The sequence below is a fragment of the Diprion similis genome, chromosome 13 (assembly GCF_021155765.1).
Source record: "Diprion similis isolate iyDipSimi1 chromosome 13, iyDipSimi1.1, whole genome shotgun sequence".
Classification (NCBI taxonomy): Eukaryota; Metazoa; Arthropoda; class Insecta; order Hymenoptera; family Diprionidae; genus Diprion; species Diprion similis.
The window spans coordinates 8,538,889-8,559,144 of record NC_060117.1 but is presented as its reverse complement, the minus strand read 5'-3'; the positions used below and the strand labels follow the sequence as shown (position 1 = coordinate 8,559,144).

The 20,256-nt window shown below is 37.5% G+C and overlaps 2 protein-coding genes across 3 annotated transcripts; one reads left to right on the top strand and one right to left on the bottom strand.

Annotated features, from left to right (window-relative positions):
- Positions 1-581: 581 nt before the first annotated feature.
- LOC124413841 (esterase FE4-like) lies at positions 582-11,609 on the bottom strand. Its single transcript, XM_046894628.1, has 10 exons — positions 11,593-11,609; positions 11,414-11,507; positions 4,323-4,463; positions 2,511-2,793; positions 2,256-2,441; positions 1,971-2,170; positions 1,677-1,833; positions 1,143-1,457; positions 842-980; positions 582-747 (listed from the first exon to the last, which is right to left on the bottom strand). The coding sequence occupies exons 1-10, from the start codon at positions 11,607-11,609 to the stop codon at positions 582-584; spliced, it is 1,698 nt and encodes a 565-aa protein (XP_046750584.1).
- A 2,940-nt stretch (positions 11,610-14,549) lies between these two features.
- On the top strand, positions 14,550-19,262 carry LOC124414197 (esterase FE4-like). Of its 2 annotated transcripts, none has more exons than XM_046895173.1 (8): positions 14,550-14,742; positions 16,104-16,386; positions 16,450-16,635; positions 16,746-16,945; positions 17,172-17,328; positions 17,583-17,897; positions 18,709-18,847; positions 18,948-19,262. In XM_046895173.1, exons 1-8 carry the CDS (start codon positions 14,608-14,610, stop codon positions 19,111-19,113), a joined length of 1,581 nt encoding a protein of 526 aa, XP_046751129.1. In that variant the 5' UTR covers positions 14,550-14,607; the 3' UTR covers positions 19,114-19,262. The 2 variants fall into 2 exon arrangements, with proteins under 2 accessions (XP_046751129.1, XP_046751131.1); XM_046895175.1 differs by having other exon boundaries at positions 17,583-17,734; positions 18,948-19,093.
- The last annotated feature ends 994 nt before the right edge of the window (positions 19,263-20,256 follow it).

Genomic DNA, 20,256 nt, shown 5'->3' with positions numbered 1-20,256 from the left:
TTAAACGCACCACAAACAAATTGTTAAAATTTAGCTTTACAATGGTTCGTCTTCAACTAATTTTACTTGATGCTGCGTGTCGAACCGTCGATTTTTTACTCTTGACTGAAAGCTGACTAAATAATCAGAGTCTGAAACTAACGTTTCGTAATTAGAATCCTGGAATTGAAAGTAAATCTTGGCTCATTGTTGTACCGAGCGCGGGAGATACCGGAAGTCAAACAGCAAGTTTGCTACCGACGGACGAACGTTGCACACGTGAAAAGAGTAGTCTTGCCTGATAAAAATTGATCCATTGATTAAAGGGTCTAAAAAATGAAGCCCACGAAACTGAATTTGCCACAAGTAAGTGCAATAAATATACAAAATCATCTCAACTGGTAGATACATTTCGGCAGCGTTTTTTTTCGATATAGTTATATTTAAATTCAGGGTAATAAATAAATGGTCAATAAAGTGATGGAATTGTTTATGGTAAACGTAAAAAGACGTACACAAAGTTCAGGTAGCATTGATAGAAGGTTACAAAACCATAAACCCACGTGTGAAATAGTAATTACATCTCTTACTGCAAGATGCAACTAACTCTTTACGATTTCACTGATTCTCTTGAACAGCATCTCGACGTCCTCATCTGGATTCACCCCAACGCAGAGCTCCGTATCGATTTGAAGATAATTTTTTGCTGCCGACGTCACTGGTTCCCACTTGACGGTTATCAAATCATTGATCTCGGGTGTCGGATTTCTGTTGAAAAGACATTAGGTGATAATAGGATTTACCCAGTTAATAAACAAGTGTTACTGTCATGGTCAAAGTCGTATACTATCGGAATTCTTACCCAGTCTTCGCAAAGTCCGTCCACATTTTGACCATTCGTTGGGATACGGTTTGCCTGGTTGAGTTTGGTGCGATTTTAAGTAGATCTGCATACCGCGCAGGATAAAATATATATGGGATTTCATCCTCGTGAGATGCACCTACGGAAGATAGGTTTGTTGGTGGTGTGACGCAAGAGTCGAAACAATATTTACGTGATGCAATAAATTAATTTTTTTTACATGCAGGTAATGAAGGTAGGAAGTTTGAAAGTGAGGTTATTCAATGTGTATGCTGGATGATGAAAAAGTACCGGCAAATACCTTTTATCGTCACGTTTCTCGCAACTTTTCCCAAGGACTCAGGACTGTCAAAAGAGAACTTGTAAAGGTAGGTCGGCATGTCCCTTTTACGCTGATATTCAACCACTTTTTGTAGCCCATTAAAAAAGTACGTGTTACCATAGCACTGGACTAACTCTTCGATCGTCTCTTGAGTTACTGGTTTATCTTTAAAATAGAACTTTCTTAATTCCTTTGCCACCCCGGATATTTTTGATGGATTTTCCATTATCAAATCAGGAGTCACTGCAATCTCGAAATTCTTGTCAATTGCTTCTAGTATCCAGTTGCAAGGCGCTACGAACAATTAAAAAACAAGACACGTATTACTAATTATAAAAAAAGTTGATTTATGTGGTATTTTTTACTCATCGGGTGTCAAAAGCCTTGCATTATGAAATACCCATAAAAATTAGGAGTCACAAAGCTAGTGTAGCAATTCTTTTGGTAGTGTGTAGTGCCTAGCTGAACCACCCAGAATCACCACAGAATTAAGCAAGAGTGACGTCAGATTACTCGAAAAGAAGAAGATTCCCTCGTGGCTGTTGTATCCTATCATCAAGGGTACGTTGAAACCTTTTACCGCAAGTTCTTCGGGAGGTTTCGGCATGAACGGTTCTCTGCTCTTGTCATCGACACACTGTCGAAATGGGGTCGTGTAATGGAACTTCTCCTAAGAAATCAATTGGAAACAAGCAAATTATTGATTCTTTTCGAAGACTCAAACCTGTATGAGTTCTTTTACTGCTTTGTTTACGGTTGCTTTCTCAAAATTCTTTTAGATTCATGCTACCCGTTGTAAGTGCCTACCTCACCGGTCTGAAGTTGCGATTGAGCTTGCACGAGCTTTTCAGCTGGAACGGTGCGCAGGTATTCAACAATCTCATGTGGTTCCGTGGTTTCTTTTCCAAGAACAGCAACAAAGCGATGAGCACTTTTGACTGACACTGGCGTGCCTATACAAGGCAAAAGTGCCATGCCACTTTGCATCATGGCCTTGTGAAAGAGACCTGTAAATTGCAACACCGTTCGTTGATCAACTGTCAAATAACACCTTAGTAATTGAAGGGTTGAAGGAAAACAAGAGTTACTTGCCTTGAGAAAGTGGTGACAAGGTATGATAATGCACTGATGCAGCACCGGCACTTTCTCCAAAAAGCGTAACATTGTTTGGATCGCCACCAAACTGGGCGATATTCTCCTTCACCCATTTCAATGCTGCCAGTTGATCTTTTAGAGCCGCATTTCCAGGTACCAGCTCATGGTCGAGGTAGAAAAACCCTTACATATAATTTTAATTTTCATCACATTAATCAACACGGGGAGCGACAAACGTTGAAAAAAACTCACCGAGGACACCCAGTCTGTATTCAATCGACACGAACACAATGTCCGTCTTCATCAGGTAATCTGGACCAAACAAGTCAGTACTACTGTCACCAAACAGAAAAGCCCCTCCGTGAATCCAAACCATCACTGGTCGTGACCCTTCCAAGGATGTGGTCGCCACGTTTAGGTAGAGACAATCTTCATCGCCAATAATCTTTGATGTCGTGGGGTCAACTTGGAGGCTCTTTGGTCCTTCTTTTGAAGCATCTCGTACACCAGTCCAGGGTTGCGGAGGTTGGGGATCCTGACCATTTATACACACTAGGGTGACCCATTTTGACGGACTTTTTTTTTCAAAGCTCGTAAGAAAATTTGTAGTTTTTTATACTCGATGAGCTGTTCCAAATGTTGATATCAATTGAAATTATTTTAGAGGTTACTGAAGAATTTGGAAAACTTCAAAAATGCTGTTTTGAATGTTACAATTTTGAGTTCAGATTCGTAATCGGAAACCCAAGAAACCCCCTATACCAAGTTTCATCTAAATCCATTCCGTAAATTTGATGTGCCCCTGAAAGGGTTGAATGGAATCCATTCTTTTTGGGGCACGAGTTAGAGTAAAAATGAAAATCTGAAAAATTTAGCGAAATATTTTTGAACTATCTGTAGCCAATTTTGGGGGCAAGCTGGTCGAAATTCAAGAATGACCTTTTTAAGGAACACACTATTGTATATACTCGTCCATATATACGTGTATATACCCGCAGATGACGTCACATGGTGGGACCTAGTACAAATAGATATTCTTAGTATATATATGTATATATATATAAACTGATACCGATTATACTACGTCCAGATATGCATATTAAGATTACGTAATCTGTAAATATGCATTTTCGGTTATCGGCACTCTTTAATCTTCACTTTTCCATCTAAGAACTAGAAATATCTATTTGCACCAAATCTCGCCAGGTAACTTTATCTACAGTGTAACGTTTGTCGACTTTCTGAAATTTGCCGAATAGAAATATTGATGAAGTTTAGAAAAATTGCAAGGTTGAATGAGTTCTTTGCTCTTGACTTAAATTGTTAAATTTAAATAAGAAAAAGGTCCAGTTCCAGAATAGGATAGGAAAGGATTCGGTTTACTCCTGGGCCCAATACTTCCTACGCTACCTAAGCTATCGAATTTAACGAACTTGGGCAGTTTTCAAGTGCTTTAGTCGTATTTCTGATTTTGTGGACTTAGGTGGGTTAGGTTTTATTTATTAGAAATAATTATTCTAATCGTAGTTTTTCTTGAACAAAGGAATACTGGATACAGGATGAACATTTTAGGGTTCGGTAGTCTCTAGCGTTGAAACTATTCACAGTGTAGGGTCGCCGCGGTCATGAAGACTTTTTTCAAAATGCCAACATCTACAACATATCAAAAATCCAGACGATTTCACCGAAACTCAATTTTCATCAGATTAATGCGGAGTTCTTTTCATACGAGTCTCGAAAAAAAAATTCTGTCAAAAGGAGTCACTCTAATACACGCGTATCTTCTTTTAGTGTATTTTTTCATACTGGCTCGTTAAAACTGTTAATCAATTCATGAAAGTTTACGCCGATATTGTATATTACGTAACTAAAAAGTTGCATGTTTAATCGAGTTAAGTTAATTAGATTAATAAAAAAAAAAAATCGACTACAAGGTTTGAGTCTATAAGAAATTTTACGCATATCAGGCATGTTTTAGGGTTTTTCACAATCAGTGTTAATAATACAATGTGATTTGGAGTTGCACAAATTTTTCAACTTCTAATGACGATAATATAAACATACTGCAAATCTCAGATCCCCAATCAGAGGTGATGCAAATGGAATTCCTTTGAAAGAGATGTAAGATCCTCCGACAGCACTTTTTACGGTGGTGCCATGAAGCCATCCCTGTTCCACTTTAACCCGTAGTACACTTATACTTGACTATTTGAGCAATCAGACTACACTATATGGCATATGGCCACCGAAGACTAAAAAAGTAGAACCGACGAAAGACGCCATCGATAACGTCCCCCTCCATTAGCGTTCTGCTACAATAATTTCACAATCGCGCCACAGCTCTACGCGTGCAAGGTAGTTTAGCGATGCTATTCTCTCTCTCTCTCTCTCTAAATTTATCTGAGCCGTTTACCCTCTGAACTGGAAGTTGGCGTTGCAAATATTCCACATAATTTCAAGGTTATAGCCCAATATGCAGATGACAATGGTTTGAAATTAAATCTGAGCAAATCCAAAGTATTGATTCAGTGTGGCAATGCGTTTATAAGTAAGATCAAGGTAAACAGCTTGATTTCCATCACAGTCAACGGGTAATCTAGGTGTCATCATAACCTCAAATCTCACGTGGAAAGATCACATTGTGTCAATTTCTAGGAAGGTACATTTCACCTTAGACAAACTGAAATTCCACAGGAATGCATTATCTCAGGACATAAAAACCACTCTGGTTAGCTCGCTTATTTTCCCTCTGTTGGACTACTGTTGCCTGGTATGTAATGATGTAACGGGTGAGCAAAATACCAAACTTCAACAGCTAAGTAACTTCGGCATAAGATTTATGTATAATTTAAGACGTGATGAAAATATCTCGCCAAACCGTTGATGGCTAGGCTGGCTGACCGTCAGATCTCGACGCCTATATTTTTTATGTATAACGGTTTTTAATATCTTACATTAACAATTTACTTCATTATATCCTTGAATTATTCAATCGTGCACTGCTTTCAAATCGTCCACTACGTCAGGCTACTTCCAATGTCTTTTCCATTCCTAATCATCGTACCTCAAACTATCGTAATGCCTTCTCGGTGGCGGCTATTTATTTGTGGCATTCACTCCCGGTAAAGATAACTTCTTTATCAACAGTGAGAATTTTGAAAAATCGTCTTTATCCGTATTGGAATAATATTTAGATGTAAGATGATATTAAAAGTATGTATTTTACTTTGGCCTCAAGATTTACCAAGGCCTGATAAAACCAATTAATCAATCTTTCTCTTTCTCTCTCTATAACTTTAAACATAAAATATAATATATACTTCCACCGAAAATTACTTTCATAGAAAAATGCGTAGAAGCTCGCCTTCTGTCCGGTGCATATCTCCCGACCTTAACCTTTTTTTTAACTGAAGACACATACCTAATATCGAAATTTGTGTAAAGTACGAGTAAACAAATGCGCTACGAAACTCGTTCCTCTTTATCTGTACATATTAGATGATAAAGTCAGAGGCAGTTTGAAATATGATGTAATACAGTTAAGAGCATGCAGCAGTACTACCTTACCGATCGATTTCATATATTAAGGGGGCATATACGAGTAGATGGAGAAGTAGGCAAATTTCGAGAATTTTTATTCAAGAAACTATTTATTCGAATTCATCCGTTTTTTTTTTATTTTGAATTTTATACATTAAGGTATATTCAATAATTTTTTCATCAAAATTAATCTACGCGTAGCGTTGTTACAGTGGCCTAGGATTTTGGAATCCTAGTCGGTTGATCTAAAATTAAAAAGAAAAAAAATTAAATCTGATATATTGAGCCGTTCGCTGCGTATGGATTTTTTTTTATTAACGAAACGGTGAACGTTTCGACTTTAACGTTCGTTTTCGGGACTAAGTTTAACACCTTTTTTGGACCACAAAAAAATAAATGCTTGAATCGAAAAAAAAGAACCAGATGAAATGGACGAGACAAAATGTACAAAAAAATTATGTTCGGTAAAAATTAATCGTGTTGTTTTCGAGATATCCTAGGCAAGGACTCGGAAACGTAGTTTCGAGATAATAAAGTTTAAATTTCGACGAACCGGCCGCAACTTTTGCAATTTTTCGAATTTCATCATTCAATTTACACACAATATTATTCATACTTGAAACTCTTAGAAACTCGAATAAAAAGAGAATCGGGGTTTCAAAATATTCTTAGTCGGATGTACCCACTTAAATAAACAAATGAAAGGAAAAGGTTTAAATTTCGACGTTGCATCGCTCTTTCGTAGCTTAAAGTCTACTGTCGTACTAAAAACGAGTGTACACGTGTAAGAAAGAATAGCTTGCCAAAGTCTTGTGCATATCCTGAAAATGCCTTGAAATGCTGAAAAAACCCTTGAATACGTATTGCTAAAAACTTGCTAACACTTGGTTATTAACACAAGGGTTCTCTAAGCCTTGGGAACAGGTTGGCCATTTTCTTGGAGAACGCTTGCTTTAAACTTTGCTTTAGCTTTGGCTATTCTCTTGGTGAAAACTTTCTCTCAAGCCATGGCAATGCCAAGATTATTTGAATGGCACAGACTTGCCCTAACGCTTGCTTCAGCTTTGGCTATTCTCTTGGTAAAATCTTGCTCTTAAACTTGGCTGATGCCAAAGTTATTCAAGTGGCAAAGATTTGCTTCAACTCGTACTTATGCAATTTGGGTCAGATCGTGCGTTACTGTGTTATATCCGACGAATGTGTAAGCAAGAGATCCAAGCGTGTTCTTGATAAAGATGAATAATAAAAGTCATATACTGAATTACCATAAGGATTAGAGATATGGTTTATCTGGTGTCAATTTCGTATGCTCTAGAAAAAGTAAGAAACTCGACGCAAAAAAAAACACATCCGGGTGTGATTTACTTTTATTCCGATCAATCCTTGTGGGTAGAAAAAGATTTTACGAAAATGTGAACCACTTGGCAAGTACATAAATGTAGAATAATCGACGTACAATTACCAATGAACAATAATACAAGCGGGGCTACAAGACGTAATAAAAAAATTTGCGTTTTAACTTTATATAAATCTCGGCTTATGGCATTTTTGTGACATTCATGTGAAGAAAGTTGCTCTAAGATTAGATACATAACTAGCGATGAAAAACATAATGAGTGACATTGAATATTTACGAAAAGTTACGGTCTATCGCATGCGAGAGTTTGACGTAACCGGTTAAAGCGTACGATTAGTAATGCGAGTTACCCGTGCGTTCCAGTTTCGAATCCACAATCAAAAGTTTATCGGCGTATTTTTAGGAGTTGCGTTCTTTGGATTAGTGAAGGCATGGGCAGTCAATTGTGAGTAGATTAAACACTCATAATCATGCAAATGTTAGAGATTCAAGAAAAAAAAAATACCGTCTTATACCTATGACTTCGCGTTTTTTACAATCCTTTTTAAACCATTGTTAAAAACCTTTCGTATACTTTGGTGCAGCCCTTTCTTAATTATTGGAAAAAGCCTTTCATATGCCTTGGTGCAACCCTTTCTCTCTTGGAAAACCATAGACAGTTTTTTTTTTCAAATTGCAAGCGTTTGAAGGGGTGAGGGGTAGTCAGAGCCGGGAAAAAATGAGTGATTTCACTAATTTTTTTTTTTTTATGGTAATTGAATTAGTTTTATAAAACCAATTATGTATAATTATTCTTTGACGTTTCGGGTAAATTTCTATATAAAAAAAAAAAAAATTCGATAGAGTTATCGCCATTTTCTTCGACCCTGGTTTATAAAACGTTCGTTTTACGTAACATAAAATAGAAGCTTTTGAATAAAAATTAAATCCTTTGATCAAAGACTGTTTTTGATGCTCTCAATAAGCTGTAAAAAATTTCATTAAAATCCGTCCACTGCTTCCTGAGTTACAGCTGTCACTGACTTCGAAAACATAGTTTCGAGAAAAACGCGTTTAAAGTTTTAGACTCATCTCGGCGATGTTGCCTTCTCATTCAATTTTGATATCGGTGGATGAAGTGATTCTTTTTTATGTATTTTGATCTGCTGAATCCGAATATTGCATTAGTTTTTTTCCGAAAACCCGAACATACAATTGTTTGAAGGCAATTGTTTACACAAGTTTTTTTTTGTATGCATTATTTTTTTAACAACATTTTGGGCTATTTTAAACTGAAAGTTGTTTCTACAAAATTTGGCCTAAGATCATACTTTTTGAGTTATTAATTGCCTTAAATTTTTTAATTTTTCAAATTTCTAATTAAAAAAAAATTGATAACTCAAAAACTATGACCTTAAGCCAAATTTCGTAGGAATAAGTTTCGTTTTAAAGTAGCCCAAAATATTAAAAAAAAAAAATAATCTTTTCAATAATTGCCTTCGAACAATTGAATGCTCGGGTTTTCGGTAAAAACTAAATATAGGATATTATATCTCGAAAGCTATTTGTTGGATTGACTTGAAATTTACAGGAAATATTTTCGAGCCATGATACGCCAAAAAAATGCAGCAAAAAAATGAGTTTTTTTGAAAATTCTAACTACAGCCAACCCCTTAAAGCAAAGCTTTCCCGAGCGTTATTGCAAGCTTATTGCAAGGGAAATTTTTTTGCTAGGTTAACGTTATACTAGGAAAGTACAATTGTACTGAAAACGGCAACGTTGACACTCATCTGCCGTAGGCCGCGTAACCATGAGCGATCGTGACTTGGTTAGCCGACGACAGTGGGGAAAAGTGTCTCTGTTTGCACATTACCTGAAATGCCAACGATTTGTTTTTTCTCCCTCTTCCAGCTCGCTCCCGGATGCTCTGAGATTTGTCACATTTTCTCAGAGTAGTGCAGTTCTACCCCCCCCCCCCCCCTGCTCCGTCGTTCTTTCTCTCGCCAAGATTTTGCTTGGTTATCTTGTGCTGTATCGGATCTCTGTTTTAATAACGTTTTTCTCCTGAACCTGAATTGTTTTTCGTGTTGCGCGTGTCCAGCTTTTAAACTTGTGCTCTAGTTTGTTCGCGCGTCACAAATACAGTATTTAAGTGATAACAAGGAACATCAGCTTGGTGTCCCCCTCTGATTTCGTTGAGACTTATGTATGTTGTAGAACATTGAAAACTAAGAGACACGACTTGTGTTTTATATGGTTAAAAAACTGTTTAGAGGGGTGCAAAGGATCCCCAAAGATGGGCACCCAGCAAATGAAACTAATGCTGAAGTTTTCCTATTCGTTAAAAAAAAACATTCCGGTGTTGGTTTCATTCAAATATATGAAGCGCGTCAAGAAATCACCCCGTTGAGTGCCCATTTTTGGGGGTCATTTTCACTCCTTTAAACCGTTTTTTCGGAGATAAAAAAACACGTGTTTCATAGTTTTCAATGTTCTACTACATACGTGAGTCTCAAAGTAATCAGAGGGGGACACCAAACTGATGTTCCTTTGTAGTAGTTAACATTTCGCAGCTTTGCTAGATGTGCCCTGGGGCATAAACCAATCGTTATACCTCTTATCGTTAGTGATTCTGCGAGTTAGTCAGACTGTGTTTGTTGACGAGAGATGTTTAATTTTTATCCGTTAATCACTTTTCACATAGTGTGTTCATGTGCCTGGTGATTGACCGTTGTACTTAAATCACAAAAGTGTACGACGGTGTTAAAAATTGCCTAACATTGCTATTGCAATGCAAAAGAAGTTAATAGAAAATTTGAGGCACTAGCGGATCTACCTAGACGTTTATTCCAACTTCTTCAATCTACAAATGAAATCATCGCTGAACTGTGCACTAGGTTAGATGTCATAACCGAGGAATACGCGGTGGTTAAAACCGACCTTGGACACCCTCATAACCCGATTTACATTGATGAGCATTTAGGTTCAGCTACGACTATAAGCTTCTCAAGAGAGTGAGACAAGTAGCAAAGGCAGTCCGTTCTTGATGCGTCTGGACTGAGATTAGTCAAATCTTCACAGAAAAAAATTCAGACTCGAATCCAATCAAAATTGGCTCAGAATTGGACTCAGGCTACCTGCACCCAGTATCGGTATGGTTCGGTATCGTCTCGACCTCACAGTCTTTTTATGAATGCGTCATCCCCATCAGAATGACTACGGATTTCCAAGTCACCATCAAATGGTAACCTCGTAAGCAGCAAGACAACTCCACAATTACTGCGGTAGACGGACGGCCATTGTCTCAAAATTGCACGTTTCAGTACAAATTTTCTAGCAGAGAATATAGATTTCATTAGACATCACTTTGCGAGCAGTTTTTACCATGTCATCGCAGCCTCAGAGTCATGGATCCACGAGAACATCGCCGATGATCTAGTTGCTATTGACGACTGCCATTTAATCCGGAATGATCGCTTCGGTATGCAAGGCGAAGGGGTAGCATATTATATTCGCAAGGTGCTTACATATAAATCTCTAGCCTCTTCCTCTAAAATACTAACGAATTCCCCGAAATTCCTGATCCTGGAGATAACTGGAAACCGAGAGATAATAGTTTTTTCGATTATTTATCGACCACCTTAAGCTTCTCTACTGGAAAATTACTTGAACAGTTTACTTTAGAGTCCGAACAGCTTGCGAATGTTAGGTTCTTTGCCAAATTATTATGCGGAAGTATCTTTAGTAACTCGCAAAATTAAAAGGCCATCCACCCCCTGGATTACACGCTCCATCACAGATCGTATTAAAATTCGTAATATACTGTATGGGGCAGCCAAAAAACAAGAAGATCCCGCTACTTATAAGCAATTTCGTGCACTAAGGAGATCCATCAAATCTGCAATAAAATATGTAAAGGGGAAATATATTATAGAGCGCCTGAGCAGTCTCACGGATGCTTCGACTATCTCGGGTGAATTTAAACGGTTGGGTCTAAATCCAATCCCAAATCCACCTTTTAAACCTTTCTCGGCCCATGAGATCAACAAATTTTACGCGTCCGTTTCTTGTGCTTATGCACCCTGCTCACAAGATGAGCTGCTCAGCATTCTTGATGGATCAGTGGACAACCATATTATGTTCTCTTTCTTTTTTATCGTGTAACCACCCAAGTTATGTCCAATATCAATACGTTCCAAAGTCACGAGGCCAGAGTCCATATGGTATTCAGTTCTTTCATTTCAGAGATGTACTAGCGGTATTAGTTCCTCTACTTACATCGCTCATCAGCGTATCGCTGAGTACTTGCTCTTTCCTGAGGTCTGGAAGAAGGCATTTGTGGTTCCACTTCTCAAAACTAATACTCCCAGTTCTGGTAGTAATACATATTAGTTGCAAACCTACCTCACCTGTCTCAGGTACTGGAAAGAATAGCAGCAAAACAACTGATGGCTTACCTTTCAGCCAAAAACATATTAGACCCTGCTCAGGCCGGTTATAGCAAAGACCACAGAACCCAGACTATATTGCCGAAGGTAATTAATGACCTGGCAAAAGTGATTGATAATTGACGTGTTACGATCTTGTTGCCATTTGATCTCAGTACAGCGTTAAATAGCATTAGTCATACCTTACTTTTACACAAGCGTGGGGTTTTCCGACAACGTGATTCAAGTGGTTTCACTCTTACTTATCTTCTCGCACCCAAGTCCTTCCTGATCTCTGTGGCAATCAGTCCACCTACTTATCCAGTCACTCCAGGGTCGCGTAGGGGTCTGTACTCGGTCCACTCTTCTGTCCCATCTTTATCAACGATCTACGTAATGTATAGTAGTTCACTGACCATGTACTCTTTGCTGATGATCTCCAGATTCATCTAAAAGTCTCACCAAATGATATAGCTAATGCCATTACGATGCTGAATTCTGATTCTTAAGCATTCATTGATAAAAATTTAGAACCAAAGATAAATTAGTAAGTAGTACTTACCGGACTTTTTTTTAGAAAAATAACTTGTATAAATCAAATTTCATCATCATTGTTCATGTATGCATCATGCTTCGAAATTGGCACGCAGAGTACCACTTGATAATTTAATTTTTTTTTTTTGTGGATTTTCATCAATGCACGAGTAACTTTGTTTTTTATTCATTGTATTATCATTTGTAGTAGGATAAGTTTGGGGGCAGCAGTATGATTTCAGAGAAATGTAAAAGCTAAAGGTTAAGTTTCCATCATGCTTTTATTGTGAATTAACAGACAGGTAGTGGCATGTACTTGGCGGTAGTAAGTGATTTTAATATTTTTTATAATCGGGTTATACTGATCTATGTATTGATTTTTGTCCCCAAGTGTTGTAGAGCATGTTGTATGATCTCTCTCTCTCTTTCTTTAATGCCAGTGTCTGATGAATAAATCTATACCTCATTAGGTTGCAGATTTGTCTTCGATATAATTGGATGTTTATTTGACTCCTACATGGCTGTGAATATATGCAGCGATCAGATATTATGGAATATGATGAGATACAGGCAGTTAATTATGTGCTTAATTACTTTTAATTCTATAAGTGAAATGTAATCAAAATGTAATCAGAATGAGAACTAATTGTAAGTCTAGAATCATTCTTGCTTCGATAACGAATTGCTCAGTGTAGATTGAAGCTCATTATAGTCTTCGTAAAAGTAAGTATATAGATTCGAAAAATCTTTTTTTCCGATTGCTAAAAAGCAGTTTAAGTATCAGCTGATACATTGCAAATCAGCTATTACATATCACTTTGCATAGCAGTTCCATTAAATACATCACATAGCAGAGCTGTAACAGGTTCGTCAATGTTGACAAGGAAATTAAAAAATCCACCCATGCGTTTGAGCCGGATATCGATCAAATTGACTTGACGAATCTCTAAAACACTATTGTTGACAATGATGGGCGAGCTTGTCCATCAGAATTTGTTAGGTGACAAACCTGAAGAGATTATTGATACGAATTTTCTTCGCATGTCAGCACCGCAACGATCTTCGATCCAGCTGTACCTCAGCCACATTTCACGTTCCTACCCTCATATACCATCAGCCAGTAACCTAGTGACCTTTGCAGTGTGCGTGGGATTTGCGTATCGACGCATACTTGTACAATCTGGATTCGGTGGGTTGCACATTCATTATCAACAAGCTGGCAGGTAGATCAGGATGCACATCATGGAGCCGCCAACTCAGTCGTAACCTCACCACCACCATCCAGGCTTCAGAACTCCATTTTTCGGCTTTGATCGTAGCTCCCGGCTATATGAGAAAAAGAGTGAAGGACACTTTTCTTTTAGAAACGATAGTTTGTTGCTAAGAAATTAGAACCTCGTTAGGGACATTTACAGAAGTTTCCAGAAATTTATGGGTATTTCAGTTAATTACTTTCTCGCGTAAGAAAAGTTGTAGAAATTTTATAAGTTTTAGGTATACATTTCTTACATCTTTTAGAGTAAATTTGCCTAGATCCTTATGCAATTGTATCAAAATGCTTCCTGAAGTGAATGAAATCTAATCGGCCAGAAATTACAGACGAAATCTTACGCGCAAGTTTGGAGAATCAAAAGTGAACTAAAATGCTTTTACAGTTTACATTCTCAAAGTGTTGCAGTATGCAGACTGACATAAATTAAGGCTTTTTCTTAGACCCAAGGTACCTAAAAAGTTTTTTAGGACCAAAATTGATACGGGCCCATTCAGAGGAGGGATCAAATTGTACAAATATCGATTTTTTGGTTGGTCGCAGTCAAATGTGGAAGTAAACATATCGTGTCTGCAGTTGTAGCCTGTGGGCAGACTGAACTTAGAACGCTACTAGGTCATTACATTTTCAAAACGATTATGATCCATCGATGTCCAGTTCTGTAAGACCCAAATTCCCTTCCGATCATAACTTGTCATCGCTTATCGCTGTTTATGATCATGAATAGATTTAGACGATTTGATTACGCGGACCGTATTTTTGATGGGCTTGCCAATATCTATACACATACAGGTAAAAAAAGTAACCAAAATTTATTGAATAGAAAGAAATTTCACCAAAAAGTCATTATCCTATATATAAGTTCGTCCGGAGGTTATAGTTGATGAATGCGTTCAGCGATTACAATTATTCAACATGATTATATATCTAATCAATTATTTTAATTTAAATTTGGCACCAAGTCAAAGTCTGTGTTTTTAGATCAAAATAATTGGGTCATTTTTTGGGCGTCTGTCATATTTTTGACTGACGAAATTATGATCTGATTTAAAAATAATAATCATGACATACAAATTAATTGTGTGTGCACGATTAATCTAAGATAACACAATCATGCCTCGGAAACTTGATACTTTGTTGATAAAGCTTTGACGAAACGTATGGTAGACTGGTTGCGTGAAATGCCAGATGAGCATAGACGGCGGTAGAATTGTGTGGTGTAATCCCTTCAATAGTCAAGTATGGGTGGGCCTATGGTGAATGTGAAACAAGGTTGGCTTCGCGGTACCATTGTGAAAAGTGTTGTGGGGGGATCCTACATCTCTTTCAAAGGAATTCCATTTGCAGCACCTCCTCTTGGGGATCTGAGGTTTTCGGTACGTCCGCGTTTCGTGTAATCAGCAGACGACAAGACGTCGTTTTCATGGTCATTGTTATTGTTATTGCCGAAATTGGATATAACAAGTAAGGTAGTTAAAATACACTGCTAGAACAGTGTGGCAACGTCGGTAGAGATTGATCGAAAGTTAATCCTTTCGATCACACATTATTGTACTCAGTCAACTTTCATAACGAGATAGTATTCTACGGCTTTTGGGGTTGCTGATTCGAGAAGGCGCGTTAAATATGGCGGATGAAAATTTCCGATTTAATCAAATCTGGTCGAAGAACTCTATCACTGGTTTTAGGGGTCGCAGATTACAAATATGAAATCAAGTTTCAAAAATTAAACACAATGCATGCAACACAGTGAAAGGAAGAAAATTTCAAATTTTATCGGGTATGGTCAAAAAACCTTCTGCATGAATTTTTGGGGTCGCTGATTAGACTCGCCATACTGAATTTCCAGAATCTGATTTTAGATTCGTAATCAACGACCGCAAAAACCCCTGGACAGCGTTTTTTCTCCGGATTCGATCAAATTTGAAATTTTCATCCGCCATATTGGATCCGCCATCTGAACATGTATAGGAGGGTAACTTTCTCGGGAATGAATTATTTTTGAATATGTTTCTAACAATAATAATTTAAATTACATCGCAGTAGTTACTCTTGAGTATTAAAAAACCTTTTAGTATACTATCAGTAGTATGAAAAAACCGCGAAGAAATATGTTTAAAAGTTCTCTAAATATACCAAAGATGGATGTAAAATAGGTCGTAAGAATACTTATTACTATAATTCAATGGTTCGTCGAAAGTGCAGGTTCACCCAATGATGAGACTAAGGATCGCGTCACGTAGCTGGTGAAGTAAGGTCTAGTTCAAGGCTGATGCCTGATAACATATTCCGGAAAGTCTAGAAACACGTTTGTTAACCTCTGACCGCTGAGTCACCATATAACACCGATCATATTAATTCAGAATAATTTACAGGTGAAAAGTACTTGAATTTCTGGTACGTACTTGTCATTTTTCACGTCACGCATGTACAATAATCGTGAAAAATATGACTGATATTTCAGTGAATCGCTATTCAGATTGCTGTTGTTCTTGTAACGTTTTTGCACAGTGCCAAACTGATTCATCTATAATTCATTAAGAATTCGTGGTAATACACAAGACAGCCTAGAATTTCCTAAGTAACAACACAATTACCAGTCATTCAGAAGTTCATTTGGCATCTATCAAATGAAAATCCATAAATTTCTTCACTACCATTATAACGTTGATTTCAACACAAGCTGTCAACATTAAAAAACGTTTTCATTGCCATCTGTCACAAATCGCTTTACTAGGATCCTCAACCCCCACGACCCTGGACTGGTGTCCGAGATGCTTCGATAGAAGGTCCAAAGTGTATCCAAATAGACTATATGACATCGAACATGGTCGGTGACGAAGATTGTCTGTACCTTAACGTAGCAACCACATCTTTAAAAGGATCGCGACCAGTGATGGTTTGGATTCACGGAGGAGCTTTTATACTCGGCGATGGAGGTGATGACATGTTTCGTCCAGATTACCTGATAAAGAAGGACATTTTATTTGTCTCGATACAATACAGACTTGGTGTCCTCGGTAAGTCCTGTCGATGTACGTCTTACTAAGGATTCATAACACGGCAGAATAATAAAATTGAAGGTTTCCTGAAACTCGATCACGCGGTGGTGCCTGGTAATATGGGTCTGAAAGATCAAGTGGCAGCTCTGAAATGGGTAAAGGAAAACATCGCCCAGTTTGGTGGTGATCCAAACAATATTACTCTCTTCGGAGAAAGCGCTGGCAGTTCCTCGGTGCATTATCAACTCATATCACCAATTGCTAAAGGTACACAAGATGCATTTCGCTATCGATGTATCATCATCGTGTCATGATCATGTATTATCATCTGTGATTATCATGTGAGTAACTGTATGAACAGGACCATTGACGTTTAGGTCTGTTCCACAAGGCCATTCTGCAGAGTGGAACGGCACTGTTTCCTTGGATAGGCACTCCACTGTCAGTCGAGACCGCTCATCGGTACGTCGCTGCTCTCGGAAAAGAAATCACTGATCCTCACGAGATCGTTGAGTATCTGCGCTCGATTTCAGCTGCTGAGCTTATAGAAGCTCAAGATCAATTTCAGACTGATGAAGTAGGTATATGAGTAGCATAAAAATGAAAAAAAAAAACATTAAAAATACATTTTGTGCGTTCGAGTTCATGCTCTGACGGTCATGTAGTATTATCGACATCACTATTACAAAAATATAATTTACATGATGACACTGCCACGAAATTTTTTCACACTGTTTTGATTCTCTACACCTTGTTAACAGTCTGAATGCTTGAGAATATAAGAGCTGCCATTTCTTTGTCAGGACAAGTTTAAATTCTTAATTCCATTTCGACCGAGTGTCGATGACAAAAGCCAAGAACCGTTCATGCCGAAACCCCCGGAAGAACTTGCAGTGGAAGGTTTTGACGTGCCCGTGATCATTGGTTACAACAGTCACGAAGGAATTCTGTTTATGTTGAGTGAGTTTAAAACAATATAGTTTTTTTCAAGTCTACATTACACTACAACTGACTCGCTATATCTGTATCATTAGTATTATTACGAAGAAGAAAGGAAATGGTTGGTAATCATTGAACAATCAACGAAAAGGGGGTTTTAAGTCGCATGTACTTGTTGCCCATCAAGCATGGCGCAAACTCAATAATTGATTAACTGTTTGGGTAAGAATTTGCTTCTTTTTCTGTGCAAAATTTTATGTTTCAATTGTTTGCAGCACCTTATGAATGGATGTTTGAAGAACTTGAAAAGAATTTCGAGCGTACGGTGCCTGCAGATTTGATTATGGAAAATCCATCAAAAATGTCTCAGGTTGCAGATGAATTGAGAAAGTTTTACTTCAAGGATAAACCAATAACCGAAGACGCAGTTGGTGACTTAGTCCGGTATTACGGAGAGACATACTTCCTCAATGGGATCCAGAAAGTAGTTGAATATCAGCAGAAGAAGAGGACACCGACCTACCTTTACAAGTTTTCTTACGACAGTCCGAATTCCTTGACAAAATTAGTTTACAAAGGGTCTATGAAAGGTATTGGTACACCCTCATATATATTAGTGTTCGCATTTAATGTACGGGGTATTCCACGTCGAATTAGCAGTCCATGTAACGACCCAAAATGGACTCGAAATTTTATTCAGATTATTTTCGGCCACCGGTAAAATTTGAAAAAAAAAATCGGAAAACAATTCTGAAATGCCCATTTTTTCTTATTCTAAAAAAGTTCGCACAGATTCTATGATTTGAAATGTGATTTTCAAGCAGCACGTGATAATGGGATCTCAATATTTACTATATTAATCGTAAATTTTTAGTATTTTCGTGTCAGAATTGGTGGTTTTTTTTATAGCCCGAGACTTATAAAAAATAAAAAAGCAGAAGCAATTTCAGCATTGAAAAATTGAGAACTCGCGAAAATAATAGTAAATATCGAGATCCCATTATCATGTACTGCTAAATAATCACATTTCAAATCGCAAAAGCAGTTTCAGTTTTTTAAGATTCTTAAAAATGGCGTTTTCGTAATTGGTCTGGTGATTTTGTATAAATTTCAGTAGTGGTTAAAGAAAATTTGGATAAAATTACCGCGACCCTTTTGGGTTGGTAGGACAGGATGCTAAAAAATGATCAGAATCGAAGGGAGTGAGATACATGGGCTGCTAAGTTGGCATGGAATGCCCCATATCTACCCATGCTGTATTGACTCTTCTCACTCGAGAATGTGAATTCCTGGTAATCATTCGTCAGATGAAATATTTCGCTAAACTTAAACACAAACTCATTGGTATCACAAAACTTTTATTGAAGGTACTGTCTCTGTGTAAACTACGATGTTTTGCAGGTGCTGCTCACGAGGATGAAATCCCGTATCTATTTCATCCTATGCGGTATACCGATCTACTTAAAATTGAACCAAACTCAATCGAGCAAACAGTGTCCGATAGGATGGTCAAGATGTGGACAGACTTTGCGAAAAGTGGGTGAGTGTCCTATTAATGAACAGCTGTAAGCATTGAAGTTATATTTACACATTGTGAAGCCAATGTTCGGAAGCAGATCACAATTATAATTCTTTAACAGAAATCCGACACCCCAGATCGATGATTTGATCACTGTGAAATGGGATCCAGTAACACGGACAACGAAAAATTATTTGGAAATTGGTGAGGAGCTCTCCGTTGGTGTGAATCCGGATGAAGAGGTCGAGTTGCTGTTCAAGAGAATCTCTGTTATCGTTAAGAGTTAGTAACGTTTCGCGTCGCAAGGTGTCTTGGATTTCACATCAAGCTTAATCAGTTTGTGAAACTTACAAGAATCGCTATCACGTTCACGTCAAGGGTTTTGTTTTCTTTTGCGCCAGTGAATAACTTCCAGCAATCCTTAACCAAAATCTGAATCTGAAGGGAAACTCTGATAGTTAATCCATTCGTAAATTTCACCATTTCAACTTTTTAGTTGACTCTTGCAACTCCTGATTCCTTCTTCATTATTTTAATGCTTCATTGAATCTAATTCTTTGTTTTCCGAGAAATCTCGTAGCAACTATATTCCAATTTCATACTGTACGTAAAAAAGTAGTTTTCTTACTTGGAAATGGTCTCATCGACGGTCTCACCAATTCTTCTGACGACATTTTTTTCTAGCTCGGTTAGGATATGTCAAGTGCGACCATCTCTAGATGGATTTGCAAGCCACCCCTTGGTGAAATTGTTTTTTGGTTGTTCGAGTTTTCATATTGGCAGTCGGAAAAACGTGCTCGAAAATCTTGCACACGTTTTTTGGTTGAGTGATCATAGCCTGAATATCTTTCATGTCAAATGGCGTACAGTCGCGATTATTTGATTTATCCTGGTGTCAGGATCGCGTCTCAAGTATTTGAATTTCTTATTCACGTCGTTAATCACTTCTCGAAAAAGGGAAAAAATCGCCGATGTCTTGGATGCTGTGAACGGCTTCAAAGTTATTTGAAACCTTTCGAACCATGAGTTTCATTAAAATTGTAAAGTTGATTGTAAAAATTTTCATACTTTTTCAAAAACAATAACAAAAATCTAAGTCTTGCCAACGAGTGACATCCTTATATTTCTGGCATTCTACCAAAATCAATATAAACTGTTCTTAAAAATATTTGAGAACTTTTCAGACACTTTCAATTTCTACTAAAGACAAGAAAAAGTAACAAAGTTCTTCTTGCATTGCTGAAACAAATGTCTGAATGCACCATACCAGTCATGTGGTGAACACTCTTTATTTGAATTCCTAGATTCAAACTTTTTTCCATCTTAAAGAGGAATTCTGTAAGTAATATTAAACTCGATTCAAGTAGAAAATTTTGATTTACCAATGTTTTATAACTCAACTGTATGCCTGGTGAATTCCAAAATATCAC

Coding starts and splice junctions, on each gene's coding strand:
- LOC124413841 (XM_046894628.1), bottom strand. Junction 1,834..1,970: donor CGCAACTTCAGACCGGTGAG/GTAGGCACTTAC, acceptor TTGATTTCTTAG/GAGAAGTTCCATTACACGAC. Junction 1,458..1,676: donor GGGAATCTTCTTCTTTTCGA/GTAATCTGACGT, acceptor AATTGTTCGTAG/CGCCTTGCAACTGGATACTA.
- LOC124414197 (XM_046895173.1), top strand. CDS start 14,608: ATGGGTGGGCCTATGGTGAATGTGAAACAAGGTTGGCTTCGCGGTACC. Junction 16,636..16,745: donor CATATCACCAATTGCTAAAG/GTACACAAGATG, acceptor ATTGACGTTTAG/GTCTGTTCCACAAGGCCATT. Junction 17,329..17,582: donor AGGAATTCTGTTTATGTTGA/GTGAGTTTAAAA, acceptor AATTGTTTGCAG/CACCTTATGAATGGATGTTT.